At 33.3% G+C, this 20,242-nt stretch overlaps 1 protein-coding gene and 1 pseudogene across 3 annotated transcripts; one reads left to right on the top strand and one right to left on the bottom strand.

Moving 5' to 3' along the window:
* Nucleotides 1-2,829: 2,829 nt before the first annotated feature.
* LOC142643547 (protein BYPASS1-LIKE-like) lies at nt 2,830-5,120 on the top strand. 3 transcript variants are annotated; one of them, XM_075818215.1, is made up of 2 exons: nt 2,830-2,990; nt 3,586-5,120. In XM_075818215.1, exon 2 carries the CDS (start codon nt 3,659-3,661, stop codon nt 4,832-4,834), a length of 1,176 nt encoding a protein of 391 aa, XP_075674330.1. In that variant the 5' UTR covers nt 2,830-2,990; nt 3,586-3,658; the 3' UTR covers nt 4,835-5,120. The 3 variants fall into 3 exon arrangements, with proteins under 3 accessions (XP_075674330.1, XP_075674331.1, XP_075674332.1); XM_075818216.1 differs by having other exon boundaries at nt 2,866-3,131; XM_075818217.1 differs by lacking the exon at nt 2,830-2,990 and adding an exon at nt 3,015-3,123.
* Nucleotides 5,121-10,358: 5,238 nt separating this feature from the next.
* Nucleotides 10,359-19,569, bottom strand: LOC142644035 (WAT1-related protein At1g25270-like; annotated as a pseudogene).
* Between the last annotated feature and the right edge of the window lie 673 nt (nt 19,570-20,242).

Here is a 20,242-nt window from a genome sequence, read left to right as displayed (position 1 = left end):
TAGCCCCTCGACTTGTATTTTTAAGCTAGTGTTCAAAAGTAGGAACAAAGGTAAAATATTTGCTTTCCTTTTCTCTCCTTTCCTTTCCTCCCTATAATGTAGAGACATGAATGTATAATCGTGTGCCTATGTACCCTAAACAACAGCAGAATTGGTGGTCATAGTGAGGATGGGGTAGTAGATGAAGAGGTAGTGGCATAGACATGCAATGGTGTGATGTTGGTTGATTTCGTGACAATTCAATAATGATGGTTGGTTGATGATAGGAAGACGATGTACTAACATAGTAGCGTAATTAATTTGATGCTTGAAAGGAATCTTGGATATTATTTTCCTTTTTCTTTTTCCTTCTAAATTTATTTTATTGAGATCATACTTCACTATTCCTAATAATCACCTATTTTGCAATATTCCCAATTTCCCATGTGTCAAATATGATGATTAACTCCTAATTTGAAGTAAGTGTTGCAATATACCCCCACATAAGTGTCAATATTCCCAATTTCCCAAATGTGTCAATTATCTTTAAGCAAGAAATGACGTAATTTGCTTTAATTTATTAGGGATCCAAGATTCTAATCGTTCTTTCCTATTGTCATAACTATCCAATTATACCAAAAAAAAAAAAAAAAAGATAAAAGAAAAAAGAAAAAAGAAAAACACTTGAAAACAATAACATGACACATGCCACTTCTATAGGCCCCCTGGTTCTCCCAACCAAACATGAACGAGATTGAGCTCGAGAATCTCATCAACGTTAACGTATAATTAGTTCCACCAAGGTACTCCTAGTTTGATTGCTCCCAATATTGAATGCCTCCATATAATCTTTCTTCTCTTTTGGTTTACTTAGGCTAAGCAGATCCCTTTGTTTAACCCATTTTTCTTATACTTTTTCTTTGAAATTTTATGGATTTAAAATTGATTGGCTTGTGTGGTTGTTTTGGGTATGAGTTTGACCATCGGTAGCATTGTGGTTTTGGGAACTATTGATGAGGCTACAATGGTTTTAGGGCTGTGGATAATTTGATTTGTGGAGGATTTGTAGTATAATGGTAGACATAATATTGGGGTGAACCCATTATTTTATAGTGAAATTGTGAGTTTAATTCATGATTTCACTCCAAAAATGTAATATACTTGTTATCAGTGTAAGTGTGTAAGACACAACAATAAAATACAAGCAAAATTATTGAATACATTTTATTTAAGACAAAACAATCGAAATTTATTGTACTAAAAGAAAACACCACATTCCACCTCAGCCTAAATTTCAGACCATTTTGGTTGGTTCCATCCATTCTAGTCAATTTTGAGAAATTTCATTACGCATTCCAAAACCTTTTTCCTCCCATTTACTTATCTTAAACTCCGCCTTTCTTTTTCCCCTTTTCAAATCCAATCTCTCTCTCTCTCTCTCTCTCTCTCTCTCTCTCTCTCTCTCTCTCTCTCTCTCTCTCTCTCTCTCTCTCTCTCTCTCTCTCTCTCTCTCTCTCTCTCCAACAAAGCCTTGTGAGGAAGACCCACTGTTGCTTGCCCTTGATTGTCATCTTGAGGAAGACCCATTTCGCTATTGTGAGAAGTTCCATATTTGATTCTCTTTATCACGAGTTGGTTTCTTGTGATTTTAGGAGGTAAATTCCATAATCTAGTTTCTACTAAATCTAATAAGATTTGAAGGTTATTTAATGTGCTATTGATTTATGTTTATGTTTAGGTTTGATTTGTTTTTTTTTTTTTTTTTTTTTGGACCTTGAAATGGTTTTGTTAAGGTTTGGTATTTCACTATTTTATCTGTGTGTGTATGGGGTTGGGATATTTGGAGTTTTGGGTTTAAACCTTGAGTTATTGTGTGTCGATTGTTGAGGTTTTTGTGTTGAATTTGCATTTGAGTAATTGAGTTAGAGCTAGAGTTTATACAAAGTTATAAAATAAAAGGTATATTTATTTTGTGTGGCATAATATGCGTGTGTATATTAAACTTAATTATAAATTATAACCTCGAAATGATATGTTGAAATAAATGGGTTCAGAAATATGTCGTTTCAATGCATTGATTGGAATAGCCATTGGAACAAAATTGACAACTTTAGGCTATAGGACCATATATGAACGGTTTAAAAAACCAGACTGGATCAGCTGGTTCAACCGGTTGAATCAAGAATCGTACCATGGTTTTAAAACCGGACCGGGGTAAAACTGGATTTGCCTCAAGTTTCTAGTTTTATTCGTTTTTGACCGATTTTAACTAGTTTTTAGTGTTTTTTTCCAGAATGGACTAGTGGCGGGTTCTTGATTCAACCGTTCAAACCGACTAGTCCGGTTTTTAAAACTATGAATCGTACATAGAACTGATCTGGTGAAAACCCGTAAATAACCGGTGAAAACTGAAAAAACTAGTCAGTAGAAAAAATTGGAAACCGATCCCTATTTCGGTTCTTTGCCCGTTCCGATTTTTTAAAACTATGCATAACCTAAAAAATTAGTTTTTTTAGAAAGACAAGAAGAGAACTACATGTGAGGGACTAACCGACCACGTCATTTCTTTTTGTGACCTCTTTCACTCTTTAGGATACATTGAATTCTTGCAAAATTACGTGCAAATTGTAGAATCAAATATTAAATAAAGAATTTTTAAAATGGGGGGAGGGAGAGTGTTAGGGTGAGGGACCACTAAAAAAAGGTTTTGTTAAATAAAGGCAAGCAGCAAGTTAGGGGTATGAGTGAAATAACACGTGTGATCTACATAAGGAACCAAAAAGAATTCAAAGGAATGTTAGAAATATTGCAAATATCAGCATTTTAGAGGGCAAAAAGTCAATGCACGCGTTTTATTTTATTTTTTATTTCATATTTTGATTTATTTTTGGGTTTTGATTGATTCCAACATTTCTGGTCTTTTGACTCTGGGTTCGACCAAGCCGAGGGGCTCAGGTCCTTCGCTTGGGTTTGGAGATCCAACGTTGGCTGTATAAGTTCAAGTTGCTGCTGTATGTATTTTAGTATTTAGTATTTACACTTTTCTTTTTTCTTTCTCTTCCTTCTAAAAAGCTCTTTATATGCGCTTGATTCTCTGCACATATATGTTTTATTCTGAAACGTAATACTTTGACATGAAGTAAGGTATAAAGGTACTATATTCTTTTGTTCCTTTTGTTAATGCTCTGTTTTTACTGTTGGCTTCCAATCTTTATCTGGGTTTTGAGAATTTTTGTGGATCTGGGTGTTAGGAATTGTGGGTTTTGGATTTGCATATCTGGTTTTGAGATTTTTGGGATTTTAGGATCTGGGTTTGCATATCTGGGTTTTTTTTATTTAATTATTTTGAGATTTATGGATTTGGGTTGTAAAAATTTTCTGCATTTCAGCTATTGAATCTATATAAATTGTTTAGGTGGGTTTTGAAAATTTTGTGGATATTGGGTGTGGATTCGTAAATGAAACTGAATTACAAATGGGGTTCTTTTGATTTTGTGAATTTTTTGTATTTTTTTGAGTTGATGGGTTTAGCTGAATTGCAGATAAGGGTTTTGTTGATTTGGTGAATTTGTTGGTACTGAGTTGTTGGGATTTGCTGAATTGCAGATGAGGTTCTGTTGATTTTGTGTTTGTGTGCTCTTGGGTATCCTGAGGCTGGTATCTTTTGAATATTGTGACTATGCCCTCTACTGATAATCAAGGTTCTTCATCGCCTTCGGCACCATTTGGCCGTTCAATTTGGAGTCTAAGGCGAGAACAGGTTAATTCCATTGATGTTAATCATGAGTCTAGTGCCCTGGAAATTGAGCTTGAATCGTTCCAAAAACAAGTTACAGACCGTTTCCATGGCTTGTCAGCTGTTAGTGCTGATGAGTTGCTCTCAATCGTGTGGATTAGGAAGCTTTTGGATGTGTTTGTTAGCTGCCAGGAGGAATTCAGGGTTATTCTACTGAGCAACAAAGCATCAGTCTCTAAACCACCTTTGGACCGATCGGTTGCTGAATTCTTTGAAAGGAGTGTGAAGGCACTTGATATCTGTAATGCTACTCGTGATGGGATTGAGAAGATTCGACTGTGGCAGAAGCATTTGGAGATTATTTTGTGCTCTTTGGAATCTGGCAAGAGGGCATTGGGTGAAGGCCAGTTTCGTCGAGCAAGAAAGGCTTTGATGGATCTGGCACTTACAATGCTTGATGAGAAAGACTCTGGGTCAGTGTTTTCACACAGGAACAGGTCCTTTGGGCGTCATAACACTAAGCATCATCATCAGTCCTCAGGGGGGCATTCTCGTTCTCATTCATGGAGTGTGTCTCGTACTTGGTCTGCAGCTAAGCAACTGCAGTCAATTGCAAACAACTTGATCCCGCCTCGTGGGAATGAGATTGTGGCTACTAGTGGGCTTGTAGTCCCTGTTTTTACCATGAGCTCTGTTCTTATGTTCGTTTTGTGGGTTCTTGTAGCTGCAATTCCATGTCAAGATCGGAGTCTCAATATTCATTTTTCATTCCCACGGCAATTCTCTTGGGGCACTCCACTGCACTTGCTTTATGAGCGCATCATAGAGGAATCTAAGAAGCGAGAGCGCCGGAACTCTAATGGGTTATTGAAGGAGATTTATCAGGTTGAGAGATGTGCACGCCACATGACTGACTTGGTAGAAGCAGTTCAGTTTCCATTGGCAGAGGAACAGAAAATGGAAGTTGAGCAGGGGGTGCAGGAATTGGCACTAGTTTGTGAAGCTTTTAAAAATGGATTGGATCCGTTGGAGCGCCAAGTGAGGGACGTGTTTCATAGGATTATGAAATGCCGGAATGAGGGTCTCGAATTCTTGGGTAAAACAAACAGTCTGGAGTAACTGAGATTGGTTAATTACCGGTGAGAATCAAATGTAAACATTTACGAGTTTTTCATATATTGCCTGCCGTTTGCGAGGAAGAATGACTTGAGGTGTTCAGCAGCAATAAATGTTTAAACAGGTAGCTATCTTGTATTTATCTCTATACTTTCTGTATAGAACATAGTATTTGTATAAGATCTTTTTGCTATATGGTGGTGCTTTAGAACTTGTTACAGTTTCTTTTTTATCACATCTGTTGGCAACTCACATTCCATTTTGAGAATGCATGTTAAGCTTCTAACCAGTCATTTTTGTAATACTCCTTTTTTTTTTTGGGTTGCAATCTACTTATATTTGAGTATTGTCTGAAATCTGAAATTGCTTCTCACTAACATGACAGAACTTCTCTGGATAATATGCATATGCAATAAAAGGAAAGTGTTTAAGTTGACAATCAGTCCTTTTAATAGTGGTGGCTATGGCAACTTGCCAAAGACAACAACAAACAAAAAAAAAGAAGTTGCCATGGGAGATGGCAAAAAAGAGGTCATGGAACCTCTTTTATGAACAAAATCAGTTTACATTAAGAAACAATGTTGCCGTTTAACAGACTTGGGTTCGTTAATTTGAAATAGGCTTACAGTGAATGAGTTTGGAGGTTATGTTGACTGATGTTACCAAAATTTCTACTTTGAGATAATGTGTTTCATGTGAGAAATTTTTATATGATTTATATTTATATAAATAGTTGGCTGCTAAGGTATGTTACTTTTCCATGATTGGGAAAAAAGGCCAAAACTTTTGGATTTCTCAAACATCTAGGAAGAGGTTTTGCGCAGCCCCTGTTTACTTGTCTCTTTCCCTTTATCATTATTAATACAATTTCTATACTTTGTTAAAAGAAAATAAAAAAAAAGTAGTATGTCTGTTGCTGTATATTTAAATAAAAAGCATAAAATGTCTACCTATTAAAAAAATGTAAGAGGACGGTAGTTGATACTTACAGCAGAGTCTACATTAAAAGAAAAATCTGCATCCTTGTGTAAAAAAACAACAGAAAAATACATCTTTTAGATTTCATGATAGAAATAATGGTGCAGGCTTTATGAATCATGATCATAGAAATGCTCTATTGCTCTGTTAGAGCTAAAATATGCTGGGTATGGACATTCAAAGCATGTTTAGGCTCTGAATTTGGTTCATTTACAATTGCCATTTTAGTTTTGACTTTTGATGCTAATGGGGCTTCTTAATCAATATAGAAGCTATAGAAATTTTATATATTGGAGCTTTTCAATTTGCACACACCTTTGATCTGAAACCGTTCACCTAGGCAATCAGGCATGGTTAATGTGAAAGTGTGGATGGCGTCACCATTTCATTACATTCTATTATTTTGTTTTGGGTGGCGAAGCTTTGCTTATTTAAGGTTCTTGATTGTATACGTCAATATTATATGAGAAATTTTAATGTATACAATATTTTTACAATAATTTTATAACAAATTTCAAGTGACAGATGTTATTGGTTATTACAGGTGGGAAAATAAGGCAATTATGGGTGATGAGATCAAATTAAAAACTCTAAAGATTTGTAGTGAAAATGGTTGTAGACTCAACATTTATCGTATTTTATTTTTATCGGCAGTTCGCTCAACGTGCTTGTCATTACATCTATTGAAAAAAATATTAAATGCATCGAAAATGATTGGCAATGTAATTTTTAATCCTATAATGACGTGATGAGGTATTTTATCCACCTCCAGCGCACTGGATGCTACATGGACTATATATATATATTAAAAGAAAAATTCTAAACCATATAAAATGGCACAACCTGTGCTATAATTGTTCACGTTACAGACTGTGAATGATAGAAAAAAAGTTGTGAATTTATATTAAAAGAAAAAAAGTGACATGCAGTCTGTTATAGTTTTACATGTAAGATAATTGTGACAAAACTTGTGACAATTTATATGGAATGAAAACACTCATTTTAGAAGCCCGAATAAACAGCAACAACTAAAATATCATTTCTCAATATCATTATATATCACACGACACAATAAGAAAATAAAAAATGAAATGAAAAAGTCTAATTTGCCAGAGCAGAGTTGTAATCACGAGATTGGCATCATGTTCATCAGCAGTCCGCATAAAATTGCTTTCATCTCTAGGAATGTTGTAATAATAGGTATAACAAATTCACCTTACCATTATTCCATAAGAAAAGGGCTAGACTGGACTAGATTTCAAGCAGTAGGATGTAGATTACCATATCAACCATTATTTAAAAGATGTACTGGAACTTTTAGAACTTAAAAAGCCTCAAATTCATGCCTTGAAAATTGAAATACACACCAAAGTTCCGAAACATCATTGATACAAATTCCAATATTGAAAGAAAAGCTCCTAAGCCTGTTATGTAATTGTAACTAAAGTTTTGTTGTTGGGTTGCAGATTTACGAATTCCAATCCCCCTTATTCAACCACCTACTATTACTAATCCTTTTAGGCAATTTTTTTTTATATAAAATTTTAAAATCGTTATTAATTTTGTCTTTATATTTTGGTAGCAGTTAATTTGTTATTTTTAAGTTGTAATCAATTTTCATTAGTGAGTTGACTATGAGCTAAATTGATTATAAGTTAAAAATAACAGGGATCAAATTGGCAGTTATAAAAATATATGTCCAAATTAACAGTGATCCTAAAATGTAGGGACTAAAATGATATTTTTTACCTTATTTTTAATACCCAACTTCAATTATACTAAAAGGCAATTGCTTACAATTCCATACATAATATTCTGATAAAGGACTAACTCTAATATACATTTCCAATAAAAGGTACGACATCAAAATCTTTTTGCTTCACAAGTGATTTTTTATTTTATTTTATTTTAATTAACTCCACCATCAAAGTTACTCTCTCTCTCTCTCTCTCTTTCTCTCTCTCTCTCTCTCATATGCGATTTGTTTCTAATCTCATTTTCTGAATTTGTTTAATGTTTTTTTTTTCCTTGAACTGCTTTCTTCATATATAGATTTTATGATTTTGAGGCCAAAGAAAGATTGATTTATTTTATTCGTTAAGAATGGTTGATATTATTCTGAGATTAATGCCAATTTTTATTCTTTTTATCTTTAATTAGTTTTGAATCTGTTAAATTTCGATTACCATGTGATTTCAATTTTGTTATTCCATTTTTGCAGGTGCAAGTATAACTTCTGAAATAATGGTTCCATATTATTTTATATGTTTTTATTGAAACTCACCATATGATTTATGATTTAAGATATATATATATATATATATATATATATATATATATATATATATATATATATGTGTGTGTGTGTGTGTGTGCGCGCGCGCGCGCGTGTGTATTGTTTCATTTTCTTGATTCTTTACATTTCATCTTTCTATTTGATTAATATTTTTACTTAGCACTTTATTTACTTTGTTATTTGTTCTAATAAATAATGATAATACAATAGCTATATTGATACTCTAATCTTCTAAAGTAGAACTTTTTTTTTAAAATTTTTTTTATACAAGATATAATTTCTACTTTAGCCTAATCTAAGTGTATATGTGTGTGAAACTCTCTCTTAGAAACTTGAACCCCGGCCTTTGCCCCTCACACCTTACAAAGCACTTATATTTGTGGAGTGACTATCGCACTAAGGGTATGCGGTCTAAAGTAGAACTTTTGGTATACTTAATATCATTAAAAATTTTGGTTAATAAAGTAGTACTTTTGGTATATTTAATATCGAATGATTGGTTAATGACAATCTATTGTAATGGAAATTATATTTTACTACCACCTACACATTTTATATTGGCTTCAAAGCTATAATTGAGTTGTTAAATTTTTTTTCCCCTTACCCCTTTTCTATGAAATTTATTTGATTAATTAAAATCAATCATTGAATCCTTATTTGTTAAATTTAATATCAACCTAAAATCTTAAAGTGTTATTATATTTAAATAAAATATATATGAAACAATATATCAAAGCAAATATATACATGGGTTCTCAAAAAAAGAAGAAGCAGATATATACATCATCTATCTTAGTGTAGTGGAAATAACTTATTAAAATACGTACTTTTTCTTTATCTCTCTTTTTCCCTTTCAGATTTAACTTTCTCTCTCTCTTCTTGATTTTCTTTTGTTCATATAAACTAATTGGAAAATATATTTTAATCATGGAAAAAACTAATGTTTTGGATTGAACAATTTTGTGGAGGATATCAATGAGGTCAAGAAATTTTATAAGTAAAATGGTTCAACAATTTGCTCATCATATGTAGTAGGTTTGAATATAATAATGTTCATATAATAATGTTTGATGATTTATATAGATATTTCATAAACATAATTTTTTTTAAGTGTTTAAAAGTGCTAACTAACTATTTGGATAAATAACAATGGAAAAAAAAAATTTAATTGAAGGCGTACTTGCTAAAGAAGGAGAACGTTAACTTAATCGCTATCTAATTTAGTTTAAATGTAAACTTATATTAAGCAAAGAAAACCAACCTCTTATGAGATTTATGAAAAGAAATTATACTATAGTTGCCTAAAGACTAATATTTACAAATAAAAAATTCGGTGCAAAGCAATGGTCAGCCACTATTATTAATTTAAGGAAAAACTAACTTGTAGCATATATCTTTCTCCATTTCAATTCTAGACCTCTAAATGACATGGGAGTCATCTTTTGCATTCTGTGTCTTCTACTATTTCATTTCATTTTCTTCAAATCTCATTTATGATAAATCTCCATCAATAGCTATGCTTAATGTTGTTGGCTATTTGGGCTAATATTTATAATTAGGGGTGTGCATAAGCTAGATTGAGGGTTTTTTAATCCAACCCCCCATAGTTGAATTGAAAAAATTCCAACCCAAACACAACTCATCATAGGTCCGGGTTTGACCCAACTCACTTGGATCGGATTGGACCTTTGGGTTGGACAATTTTTTATTTTTTATTTTTTGAATTGAGCATTAGAACAACACCAACATAAATAAGAGCAAATTTATAACCTAATAGATCTAAGCACAGCACCAAACCAATACAAACTATTTTATTAGTGCTTCAAAGATCAAACCAGCACAAATAATCAAATCAAATAATTTTATTTGCTGCTCCTACCATCTGTAGATTCTAAGAGCACCACCAATCCACCATACACAAATTGTCAAACCAAATCACATTTCATTTAGTTAGTAAGATACCAAATGGCTCTATGTTAATTGAGTTGAGAAAAAGTAAATAAATATAAACTAGTTTTATTATTCTATAGTTAGTAGAATGTTATATAGTTCTATCCCAACTTAGTTGATAAACAATAGAGTAAATAAAATATTAAATATATGTGGGTTGGGTCGGGTTAGCAGATTTGTGAATTTATTGACCTGCACCCAACCTGGCCCATCATAAAAATTGTTTTGGCAATCTAACTCAACCCACCAATCCTTAAAAACTGACCCAAGCCAACAAGTTGGGTTGGATTAGGTCAGTTTTGGCTAATCAACGAGTTGGCTGCACATCCCTACTTGTAATGCTCCATTGTTGCCACTGTTGTTATTATTTATTGTAGTTGCGGTAGCAGTCTCACTCAATTGAGATTGAGATTCTTGTGAACTTTTTGATGGCTCTGGTTGATTTATAATCTTCATTTCCTTGCTTTTGCCCCACAACACCATGTACAACCCGCACACGATCAAAGCCGCTCCTAGTATACTGTCAATTGAAAGCATAAAAGTGCAAATATAATAATTTATGATTTTTTCAGTAGAGATTAAGCTTTTACATAATCTACAATAATTTAACAAATTCGACAATCAACATTTATGAAAAGAGACCACTGACCCTTTTAGCCGAAGAGATTTACTCCCCCACTTGGGTTGAAATTTAGTTAATGAAGTATGGGGTCAAATCAATTTTATTGCCTTATATTTAAAATATTTTCATTTTTTACTTTCAAATACTTTATGCTATATTTGGAAGTTTGGAGAGAGAGGGAGAGGAGAGTAGAGAGGAGTAGAGGGGAGGGGAATGGCTACTTGGAAAATTATTGAATACTCCGATGGTACGAAATATACGTGTGGGGGCTTGGGCTCTTGGGCCTAAACGACCTAGAACGGCCCTTGTGATTGAGGCCTATTTCCATTGGGCTAGGACCAATCCACTAGTAGATGCGCCTAGGTCAAGCTATAATGTTTGGGGAATCGTGTTGTGTTCGGGACCATGTTGAGCCCAATGCAAGTGGGTAATCAAGGGGATCCAGCAACAAGACAGGACAAATTTAGGTCGGAAGTTGGCCACAATTAGTGCCTTTGGGGAATCCACTATTGAACATTATTTGGCATCTGGAATAAGTTTCGAAAGAATTTTCAAAAGACATGATTTTTCTGGGGATTTAAAGTAAAAGTGGGATTGCATGGAAACCAGTGAAAGGTAATAATTTAAGTCCCACTAATTGGAGGCTATATAAGGGATGGAAGGCACACAAATAGGACAACTTGTAAGACAGTAAGGAAACCCACCAACAAATAAGTTGGGAGCCCAAGGCCATCGTTTCTGTTAGTAGCGTTTCTATTTTTGGGCCACCACAATATGTACTCCCCCTTCTCACATAAATAGTGGGTCCCACTATAAATTTAATTAGTGGGATCTATAGTTATGTGAGAGAGAGATTACGCATTTATGGTACTCCGAGAGTACTCAATAATTACCCATGGTTACTCTTCATTTTGTCAGGATAATATTATTAACTAAGGTGTAACCAATGATTACTCTTTTTATACTCACAAGAAAATTTAGTGGAATTCCACACAATTCGTGACTTATCTTATTGGATTGATTTATCTTTTTTTTTTCTTTGAGAATCTTCATGGAATGAAATTGAATGTGAAAGAAAATTCAAATTAGTAATTTTAATCTAGATAAACCTTATGCTCTTAATTTTCAGGTTAACCAATTATTAACTAGGGATAACTTGTTTCTAAAAAAAAAAAAAAACTAGGGGTAACTTATACCTCTTTTATACTCATAAGAAATTTAGTGGAAATCCACATATATCTATGAACATAATAGATTGAAATTGAATGCCAAAGACAATTCAAATTAGGAATTACTTGATTAACAATTGTTAATTGTTATGCCATGGATGACCATAATAGTATTAGAGTATGAATCCAAAATTCAAGGGAGAGGGAAAGGGACCGAGGGAGTGCTTGGTTTGGAAGTGGGAGAGGACTAGTATTATCTTTAAGAAGTTGTTGGAAAATATTTACCTTCCAAGGTGCAGCTCTTCCTCCAATACTAAAGATCCTGCAAGTGCTACGATTAAGAGAGAAAGAGGATTGAAGATTGAGACAAACAATGGACCCCTTTCTTGTATACACCAAGCAATTAGAGCCACCACCGAACCAGAAGACACAATCCCCTACAAGTTAAAAGGCAAAACAAAGCACCCATCAAAAGTCATTCAAGACGAAATGATTTACAAAACTGTCAAAGATTCTTCTAAATTTAGGTTTATAGCAATTAAAAAAAAAAAAAAAAAAATCAAATTCCAGATAGAGGCAAACCTGCAAATTATGTTCAGTAAAAGATTTCCAAACTTAAATTTGAAGGTTCATATTTTTTTAGTAGAAAAGGTCAAGCTTATCCTTTGGATGAGTCAAAGTTACCAGTTACCTCTAGAACAAGAGGCCTTTGGTAATTTGGAGATCCTTATATTATTAAGGGAAAATTACATTTTAAATTTGATAATTTAGTATTGTAACAAATTAAATCCTAATATTTTCAAAATGTAAGAGATTAAACTCTACAGTTTCAAAAATAACAAATTAAACCTTCAAATAATATTAAATTCTTAAAAAAAAAGTAGTTTAACCTTTTTTTTTTGTGTGGAGAAAGAAGCCTTGATTACAATTAAATAAGAGCTAAATTAGCTTGAAATACAATATTTAGATGAGGAGGAATATCCTCCATCCACATTGAAAAACCTTCAACATTTCTAGTATGTCTAGCAAGGTTATGAGCAATAGAAATTCGTTGATGATGTACATGTGAAAAACTTATAGAACTAAAGGATTCTACAATCAACTTCCCATTTGAGATCAAGTGACCAAAATAAGCCCAAGTGTGTCCTCAGCACTCTGTTGATGCACAAATCCAATGGCTTTTACGGCTGCCGTGGTGTCAACCTCATTAACCGAATGTGGGAGAGCAACCCCCAATTCTTTATTATCCTGAATGACCATCCTTATTCCTGCATTTCTCTCATCTTTAAAAACTGCGCCATCAAAATTTATTTTAAAGAAATTTTGGGGAAGGGGGGAGGGGGAGGGGGAGGTAAAAGACTTGATGTACATGTAATTCAACTTGAATGGTGAGATTTAATTTGTTACTTTTGAAACAATATAATTTAATTTCTTATAGCCCTAAATGCTAATTATGTAGTTTATCCGAGCAGTCAAAAGGAGTAAAAATTCAGTTTGAAGTACCGAATAAGCTGCTGTGAGGAGCCTAAGATTCCAGCCCAACTTCCACTGACTCCAATCTCTTTCAGTGCATAAGGCAAAAACAATAGACTGCATGAAACTCATGAGTAAAGATAGCTTTCAATCATTTTTGCCTGTATATGAAAATAATAGCAATAGAATTATTAAAACTGATTAAAAAAAATTACTAAAAAGAGGAAAATTAATAATAAAAAATTATTTGACCTGGATTATCAACCACATTGCATAGGATAAACTGCTGGTTAAACACAATAGGGTGCCAATTACTTGATGACTAGAGCTCTGCTGGTATGATGGTGCCAAGTGTTGATGATGATCATGATGTCAAAGGTCAACGTGCGTTGATCACAAGTCAATTTCCACACCTCTGTATAAAGTGAATAGCATTGCCCCACCTATCCCTACCATTGTCCCCGCCATTTTCAGCTTCCCAGCCAATGTTCTTAGCGCAAACTTTTCCAACCTGAGATCAAATTTATTGGGATTCATTATCATAGTCAGAGACTTAAGCCCAAGTGTTGGTTTATAAATAACATAAATCCTATATATATTTGATAGAGAGAAAAAGAAGTGCCTGTGGATTAGTACCTGTATGAAAACAAATATATGTGAGAAAGGTGGATTATTAGTACCTGACAGAAATTGCCATAACGAAGGTAATGGCTGGATTGAGATTACTCATGGCGACAGCAACTGTTGCTGATGTGAAGGCAAAGCTCTCAAAATATAGATTCTGATTTAGTGTACCCTGCAATATTAGTACATGTTATAAACTTGTATTCCTGGTGCCTGCTTTCAAATTTTGGCGTTGCCGTATAAACAAAATACAATTTGTTTCTTTTTATTATGTAATTTATTTACAAGTTAAACATAACATATATATCTATACTAATTTTACATCACCCAATTACCTTTTTATTAATAAGTTTTTTTTTTTTTTGTTTTTTTTTTGAAGTTGGACTTCTTTTTTTAAAAAAGTTTGACTTCTCGGTGAATCACAATGTAATATCCTTTTTATTCCATATAGCATTGTTTCCTTATAATGTTATATTGAGTTATAATGTTTACTTTTTCTTAAAAAAAAAAAGAGTTATAATGTTTACGGTGTTGAAATATTAGTGACTTTGTTGACATATGCTGTAATAACTCGTTTTCTAATTTATGTGAATCTTTATTCACTACAAAACATGCGGGTCTATAGTCGCGTTTTTTAGCCACGTTTTCAAAACCGCGGCTATAGCTAATCTATAGTCACGTTTTTAAGAAACGCGGCTATAGACTTAACCTATAGCTGCGTTTTCTAAACACGGCTATGAGTTAAGTCTATAGCCACGTTTCTAAGTAGTTTTAGCCGCGTTTTTAAAATGCGGCCATAGGTTAATTCTATAACCACGGTCATAGACGTGGCTATAGGTCCAACCATATATATTTAAAGGGGGACCTATAGCCATGTTTAAAAAACGTGGCTATAGGTTAAGTCTATAGCCGCGTTTCTTAAAAACGTGGCTATAGGTCTAGCCAAATATATATATATAGATATATATATATATATATATATATATATATATATATATATATATATATATTTTTTTTTTTTTTTAAAGGAGGACCTATAGCCACGTTTTAAAAAACGTGGCCATAGGTTAAGTCTATAGCCACGGTCATAAACGTGGCTATAGGTCCAGCCAAATATATATTTTTTAAAGGAGGACTTACAGCCATGTTTTTAACGTGGCTATAGGTCCAGCCAAATATATTTAGAGGAGCACCTATAGCCACGTTTAAAAAATGTGGCTAAAGGTTAAGTTTATAGCCACGTTCAGAAACGAGGCTATAAGTCTAGCCAAATATATATATTTTAAAGGAGGATCTATAGCCACGTTTTTAAAAACATGGTTATAGGTTAAGTCTATAGCCACGGTCATAAATGTGGCTATAGGTCCAGCCAAATATATTTTTTAAAGGAGGACCTATAGCCACGTTTTTAAAAACGTGGCTATAGGAAAAAAAGTCCAAATGGGTTGACTTCAGCGTAAACAAAAATGGAATATGCCATAGAATATTCCTAGAATATTCTATGGCATATTCCAAATATTCCAAAAAAAAAAATTGAAGATTTCAAAATATGAAATCTCATACTCTCCCTCTCGTCAAATGAAAAAAAAAAAAAGTTCTCTCAGTCTCTCTCTCATATAAATCTTAAAACTCTCTCAATCTCTCTCTCATGCTGTCACCAATCTATGTCGCCGGAGATCCAAAAAGTGCTGACCCATGCTGTTAATCCCTCTTTCCGACTGATGCTGTATGAATGAGTTTGTGAAAATATGGGGTTTTGTTCATTTTTCTTTTAGTTTTGTTCATTTTTGTTCCCTTTAACTTTGTCTGTCTTTGCAGTAAATCTGAAGGTTGAGTCTCTCTTTGCTTTAGATTTGAAGATTTTGAATCAATGAAGCTGAAGTGCCTCAAAAATTATCTCTCTTTGCTTTATTTTTCTCTGACCCATGGCCAAAAATTATTTTCTTTTGTTTGATTGTGTTTTGATTAATTTTGGGTTTGAGCATATGGACTCTTTTTGGTTGTGTTTCTGTTATGGGGATTTTTGTATTTTTGAGCTTGTACTTTTGTTTTCCCTGAATAGATTGTATCAATTTAAGTTGATTTTGTTGAAGGAGATGTTCTGTATGTGTTCTTGTACTGTTTTCTTGTATTTTAAAGCATGTTGTGTTTGTATTGTGGGCATGTTGTGTTTGATTAATTTTGAAATTTTCTGGGTTTTTTTTTTTTTTTTTCCTGAATTTGAATTTGCTGGGTTTGGATTGTTGTTTTGAATTTCTTAATTTAATTAAAATTTAATTTTTAAAGTTTGAAAGCATTAATTTTAAAAAATAAAAAAAAACTTTTGATTACCGAAAATTAATTTTTGGTAATCAATTTTTTTTTAAAAAAAATATAAGGGTCTATAGCTGCATTTTAAAAATGCGGCTAGAATATGTCCTATAGCCACGTTTGAAAAAAATGTGGCCATAGACCCCTCAGGTCTATAGTTACGGATTTGAGGCCACGATTAAAAACGCGGCTATAGAACCTTTTTTTTGTAGTGATTAGGATTGGGTTAATTTTCTATTATTACTCACCTTTTATGTTGCTTTGCAAGGTAAAATAAATTCGATTATTACTCACCTTAAACTTTCCTTCAAATTTGATTATTATTATTTTTTGAGTAAATTTCAATAAAAAATTTTGAGATTTGAGCTAATGTCAACCAGGTTTAGGACTTTTCAAAAGTGACCAACTTAAGTCTCTAAAGTCTAAACACAATTTTGGTCCCTAAAATGCCGCTAGCAACGTTGATTATTCTTAACCTCTCTCCTCTTGAAGACTCTCTCTTCTCTACTAAATGAGTTCATGCTAAGATCTTAGAGTAAATAAATTGTAAAGTTCTATTTACTGTAATGTTAGGGACTAATATATCAAAACTTCAATATGTATTATGTTGGCAAACCATGATCAAAACATTTAGTCTAGGTTTAGACTTGCTCAAAGTTTGGTTTAATGTAAGTTTGGAATCAAGTAGTTGCAGAAAATTACTGTTCTATTTCTACACGGCTCGATCGAGAGAAGAATAGACTCGATCGATTGAGAATCATGGATCATGAATTTTCTGCAGAATTTTAAGTTGGCCCAAACAACAGTTCAAGCCCATTAAGGATTAGGGTTTCAGATTTACTTCTCCCACTATATAAAGGAAACCCTAAGCATGTTTTTAAAAGTTTCTAAGAGAGAGAAGAGTGTGCCTCTTTTTTTATTTAGGGTTTGTACCCTAAAGCTCTCTAGAGTCTTTTTTTATGCTCTTTATGCTGTGTGTGTGAATCTCTTGTGAGATCTAGAGGTGTTTGCCTTCACATACACTTAGGGTTATCAAGATCTAGATTGATGTCAAGAACTTAGTGATCAATTTAGTTGCAGATTCAAGAGCTTAAAGATATACAAGCGGGAGTGCTTGTGCTTGCTGGGAATTTAAGAAAGAAGTAGTCTGTGGACTCGGAGTTGTCACGTGGTCGTGGTAGTAAGTTTCCTACTCGAGGTAGCAATAGGATGTTAGTGGTCTAAGTCGCTATTGTGTAAACTTCAATTCTTTCATAGTGGATTTAGTTTTACTTTGAGGATAGCTAGGTTAAATCCTCTCCAAGTTTTTTACCGGTTTGGTTTTTCTAGGTCATTATATTGTTGTGTTCTTTATTTTCCGCACTTTACAATGATATGATTCATATGTATTAACCTAGATCTGCATAATTTACCTAAATTAATCACTTGGCTAAATAACTAGGTTAATCTGGTTGTGTTTAAAGGGTCTAAAAACGTACATGTAATTACACTAATATAAGCATGCATTTTGAGCACACATCATAATACATGATTGCACCATGCCATAAGACACAAATATACACACAGCCATATCAAACCCAAAACCCCCAAAAATTTCAAATTACAAAGCATACACACAAATTCATAATCATACATACACCAACAAAAACACCATATTAGACCCATTTTGAGATAAATTCCAACTTAGAAAATACCCACAGATTCGTAAATGACCATACTTAAACCCCAACTTCAAACCCAAATAAAAATCACAAAATTTTTATCACCATAAGAAAATCCAATCCCTAAATCGACCAAGACCCACCAACAAAGAACTAAGCCATAAAGAAAAAAAAGAAAGAAAAGAAAATAGAATAGAGAAAGAGGAGAAAGATCGATGGCCACTAGTGGTGGCGTCTCTGGTTTGATTTGTCGCTTGTGGTGGTAAAGGACCTCTTGAGACTTGGTTAAACGTTCCCTTGATGTTTAGCACACAAATCCAAACACAAACATATACACAAATACAAAATTTCTTGTCCATGACTGAGGAACACTAAAAGCTAGATACGATAGCACTCGATTGGAGCCCTCAACAAGGAAGAACATCAACGGTGGTAAGGCAAAGCTCGGAAATCCTTTGCCAATTGTCTCCATGTCACTAATTTGAAAAGAGAGTGCAAGATGGTAGTGGTAATACATGGGTTTCGGCCATGGTCAAATCTTGAGAGAGAGAGAGAGAGAGAGAGATCTTAGAGAGTTAGAGTGGGACGAGATAGAAGAGAGGCTGAGAATAAATAATGGGGCTAACAACATTTAGGGACTAAATTGTGTTTAAGGACCAAGTTGGTCACTTTTGAAAAGTCTTTGAACCAAGTAGGCATTAGCCCAAATCTGAGGGTAGTTTACTAAAATTTTCCCTTACTTTTTTCATTTGACTTGAAAAGTGAGTAGTTGTGCTCTAAGGAGACTGACTTCCAAACTAGGCGAGTTGGTCTGACATTTCGATCTTGTAGATTAATTTTCAATTTTGACTAGAAAGTACTAAGCTTGCGTATTTTAAGGTTTGGGTGTTAGGAAGTTATTCGTTCATTCTTGGATTAAGCTTTTTTAATTTTTATAAAATATTAGGATAATTACCCCCATATAATGCCTTCTTCAAAAAGAAAGAAGATGTGATGTTTCAATCAGTTCTTCACCATGATTTTTGGTTTTTGTTTTTAGATAAAATAGAATTCTCACAATTTATTTATTAAATTTTTAACTTGTTATTGCTCAACAACAATTTGGCTTTCAGCCTATCACAATGTTAAGTAACATGTCTGCAACTTACCCAAATAACCCACAAAGAAAAGCCTTGAACAATACTACCTATGTTAGTTTTGGCCTGGTCTTCCTGCAAAAGTTGTAAACAACAATCACTAACTTAAGGCGATATACACATATATAGCTTCTGTCTTTCTTCTTCCCTAAGTTTTTATGTTCGTATGTTACAAATTACTTAAAAAATCTAAAATCATTAGAAGGAATATCTTATGCCAAAACCATTTTGGACAAGTAGATATATCATCAAGTAGACTTCAATATTTATTTAATGGGAATTTTGTGCCAAAGAAATAACTTTAAAATACGTATAGGAACAACACCTTCCAAAGATGAGAGCAAGAGGAACCATGAAGGCAGTGGCAAGCAACATTCGGTAGGCAATAAGGACCCTCAAATGCATTCCATCTTCTACTAAAAGTTTGAACAATATATTCATCCCTGCATGTGTAATCTGAACCACTACCATTACAATCGCTGGCTTCAAGCTATGTATTACATTAAATAGGTGCCCCATCTTTTGCAAATGATGTGGAACTCAAGAGAGAGAAGGAGAGACCATTCTGGAATCTGAGAGTTGTTATAGAGTTTCTGAAAAAAGAAACTAAACATAGAAAGCAATAGAGACGTAATATAAACTATAAAGCATATGCAGTTAATTACATCCCTATTAGGATAAGTTTAAATTCTTAGAATCTATTTAGATTGCTTGATTTTCTCATTAACTAAGGATACATACCATAATAAAACGTTAACTTAATAATACTAATATTTTATAGCAGATAATCTCAAAAAACATTCATAGTTCAGATCTTTAGCAAACCAAGTACTTAAAGTGGTGGGTTCCAGTTAGTTTAATTAGTAAAGTCTCGATGGTTGAATAAGAGATCTGAGATTCGATCTCCACCTACACCAAAAAATCGATTGGTGTCTTGGTCTGATGAAAAAAAGCTATCAGACGTCATAGATTTAAACTTTTTTTTTTTATAAAGTAACTAAAGCAGGTCCTAAATACATATTGGTTTATGTGTATTTCCTTTTGTGCCATTCAATATTCTGGCTCTATCCCATCGGAAAAAAAATCTGGCTATATGGTTTTTCTTTTGGCCATTTTGGCTTTATGTTTATCAAAATTAATATATGTAAATACAATTGTCACGACCCAAATCCGGATCTTGTCGGATCTTGTA

The sequence above is a fragment of the Castanea sativa genome, chromosome 7 (assembly GCF_040712315.1).
Source record: "Castanea sativa cultivar Marrone di Chiusa Pesio chromosome 7, ASM4071231v1".
Taxonomy (NCBI): domain Eukaryota; kingdom Viridiplantae; phylum Streptophyta; class Magnoliopsida; order Fagales; family Fagaceae; genus Castanea; species Castanea sativa.
This window is presented reverse-complemented; position numbering and strand designations above follow the sequence as displayed.

Excerpts from the sequence above, each read along its gene's own strand:
- LOC142643547 (XM_075818215.1), top strand. The coding sequence starts at position 3,659 with ATGCCCTCTACTGATAATCAAGGTTCTTCATCGCCTTCGGCACCATTT.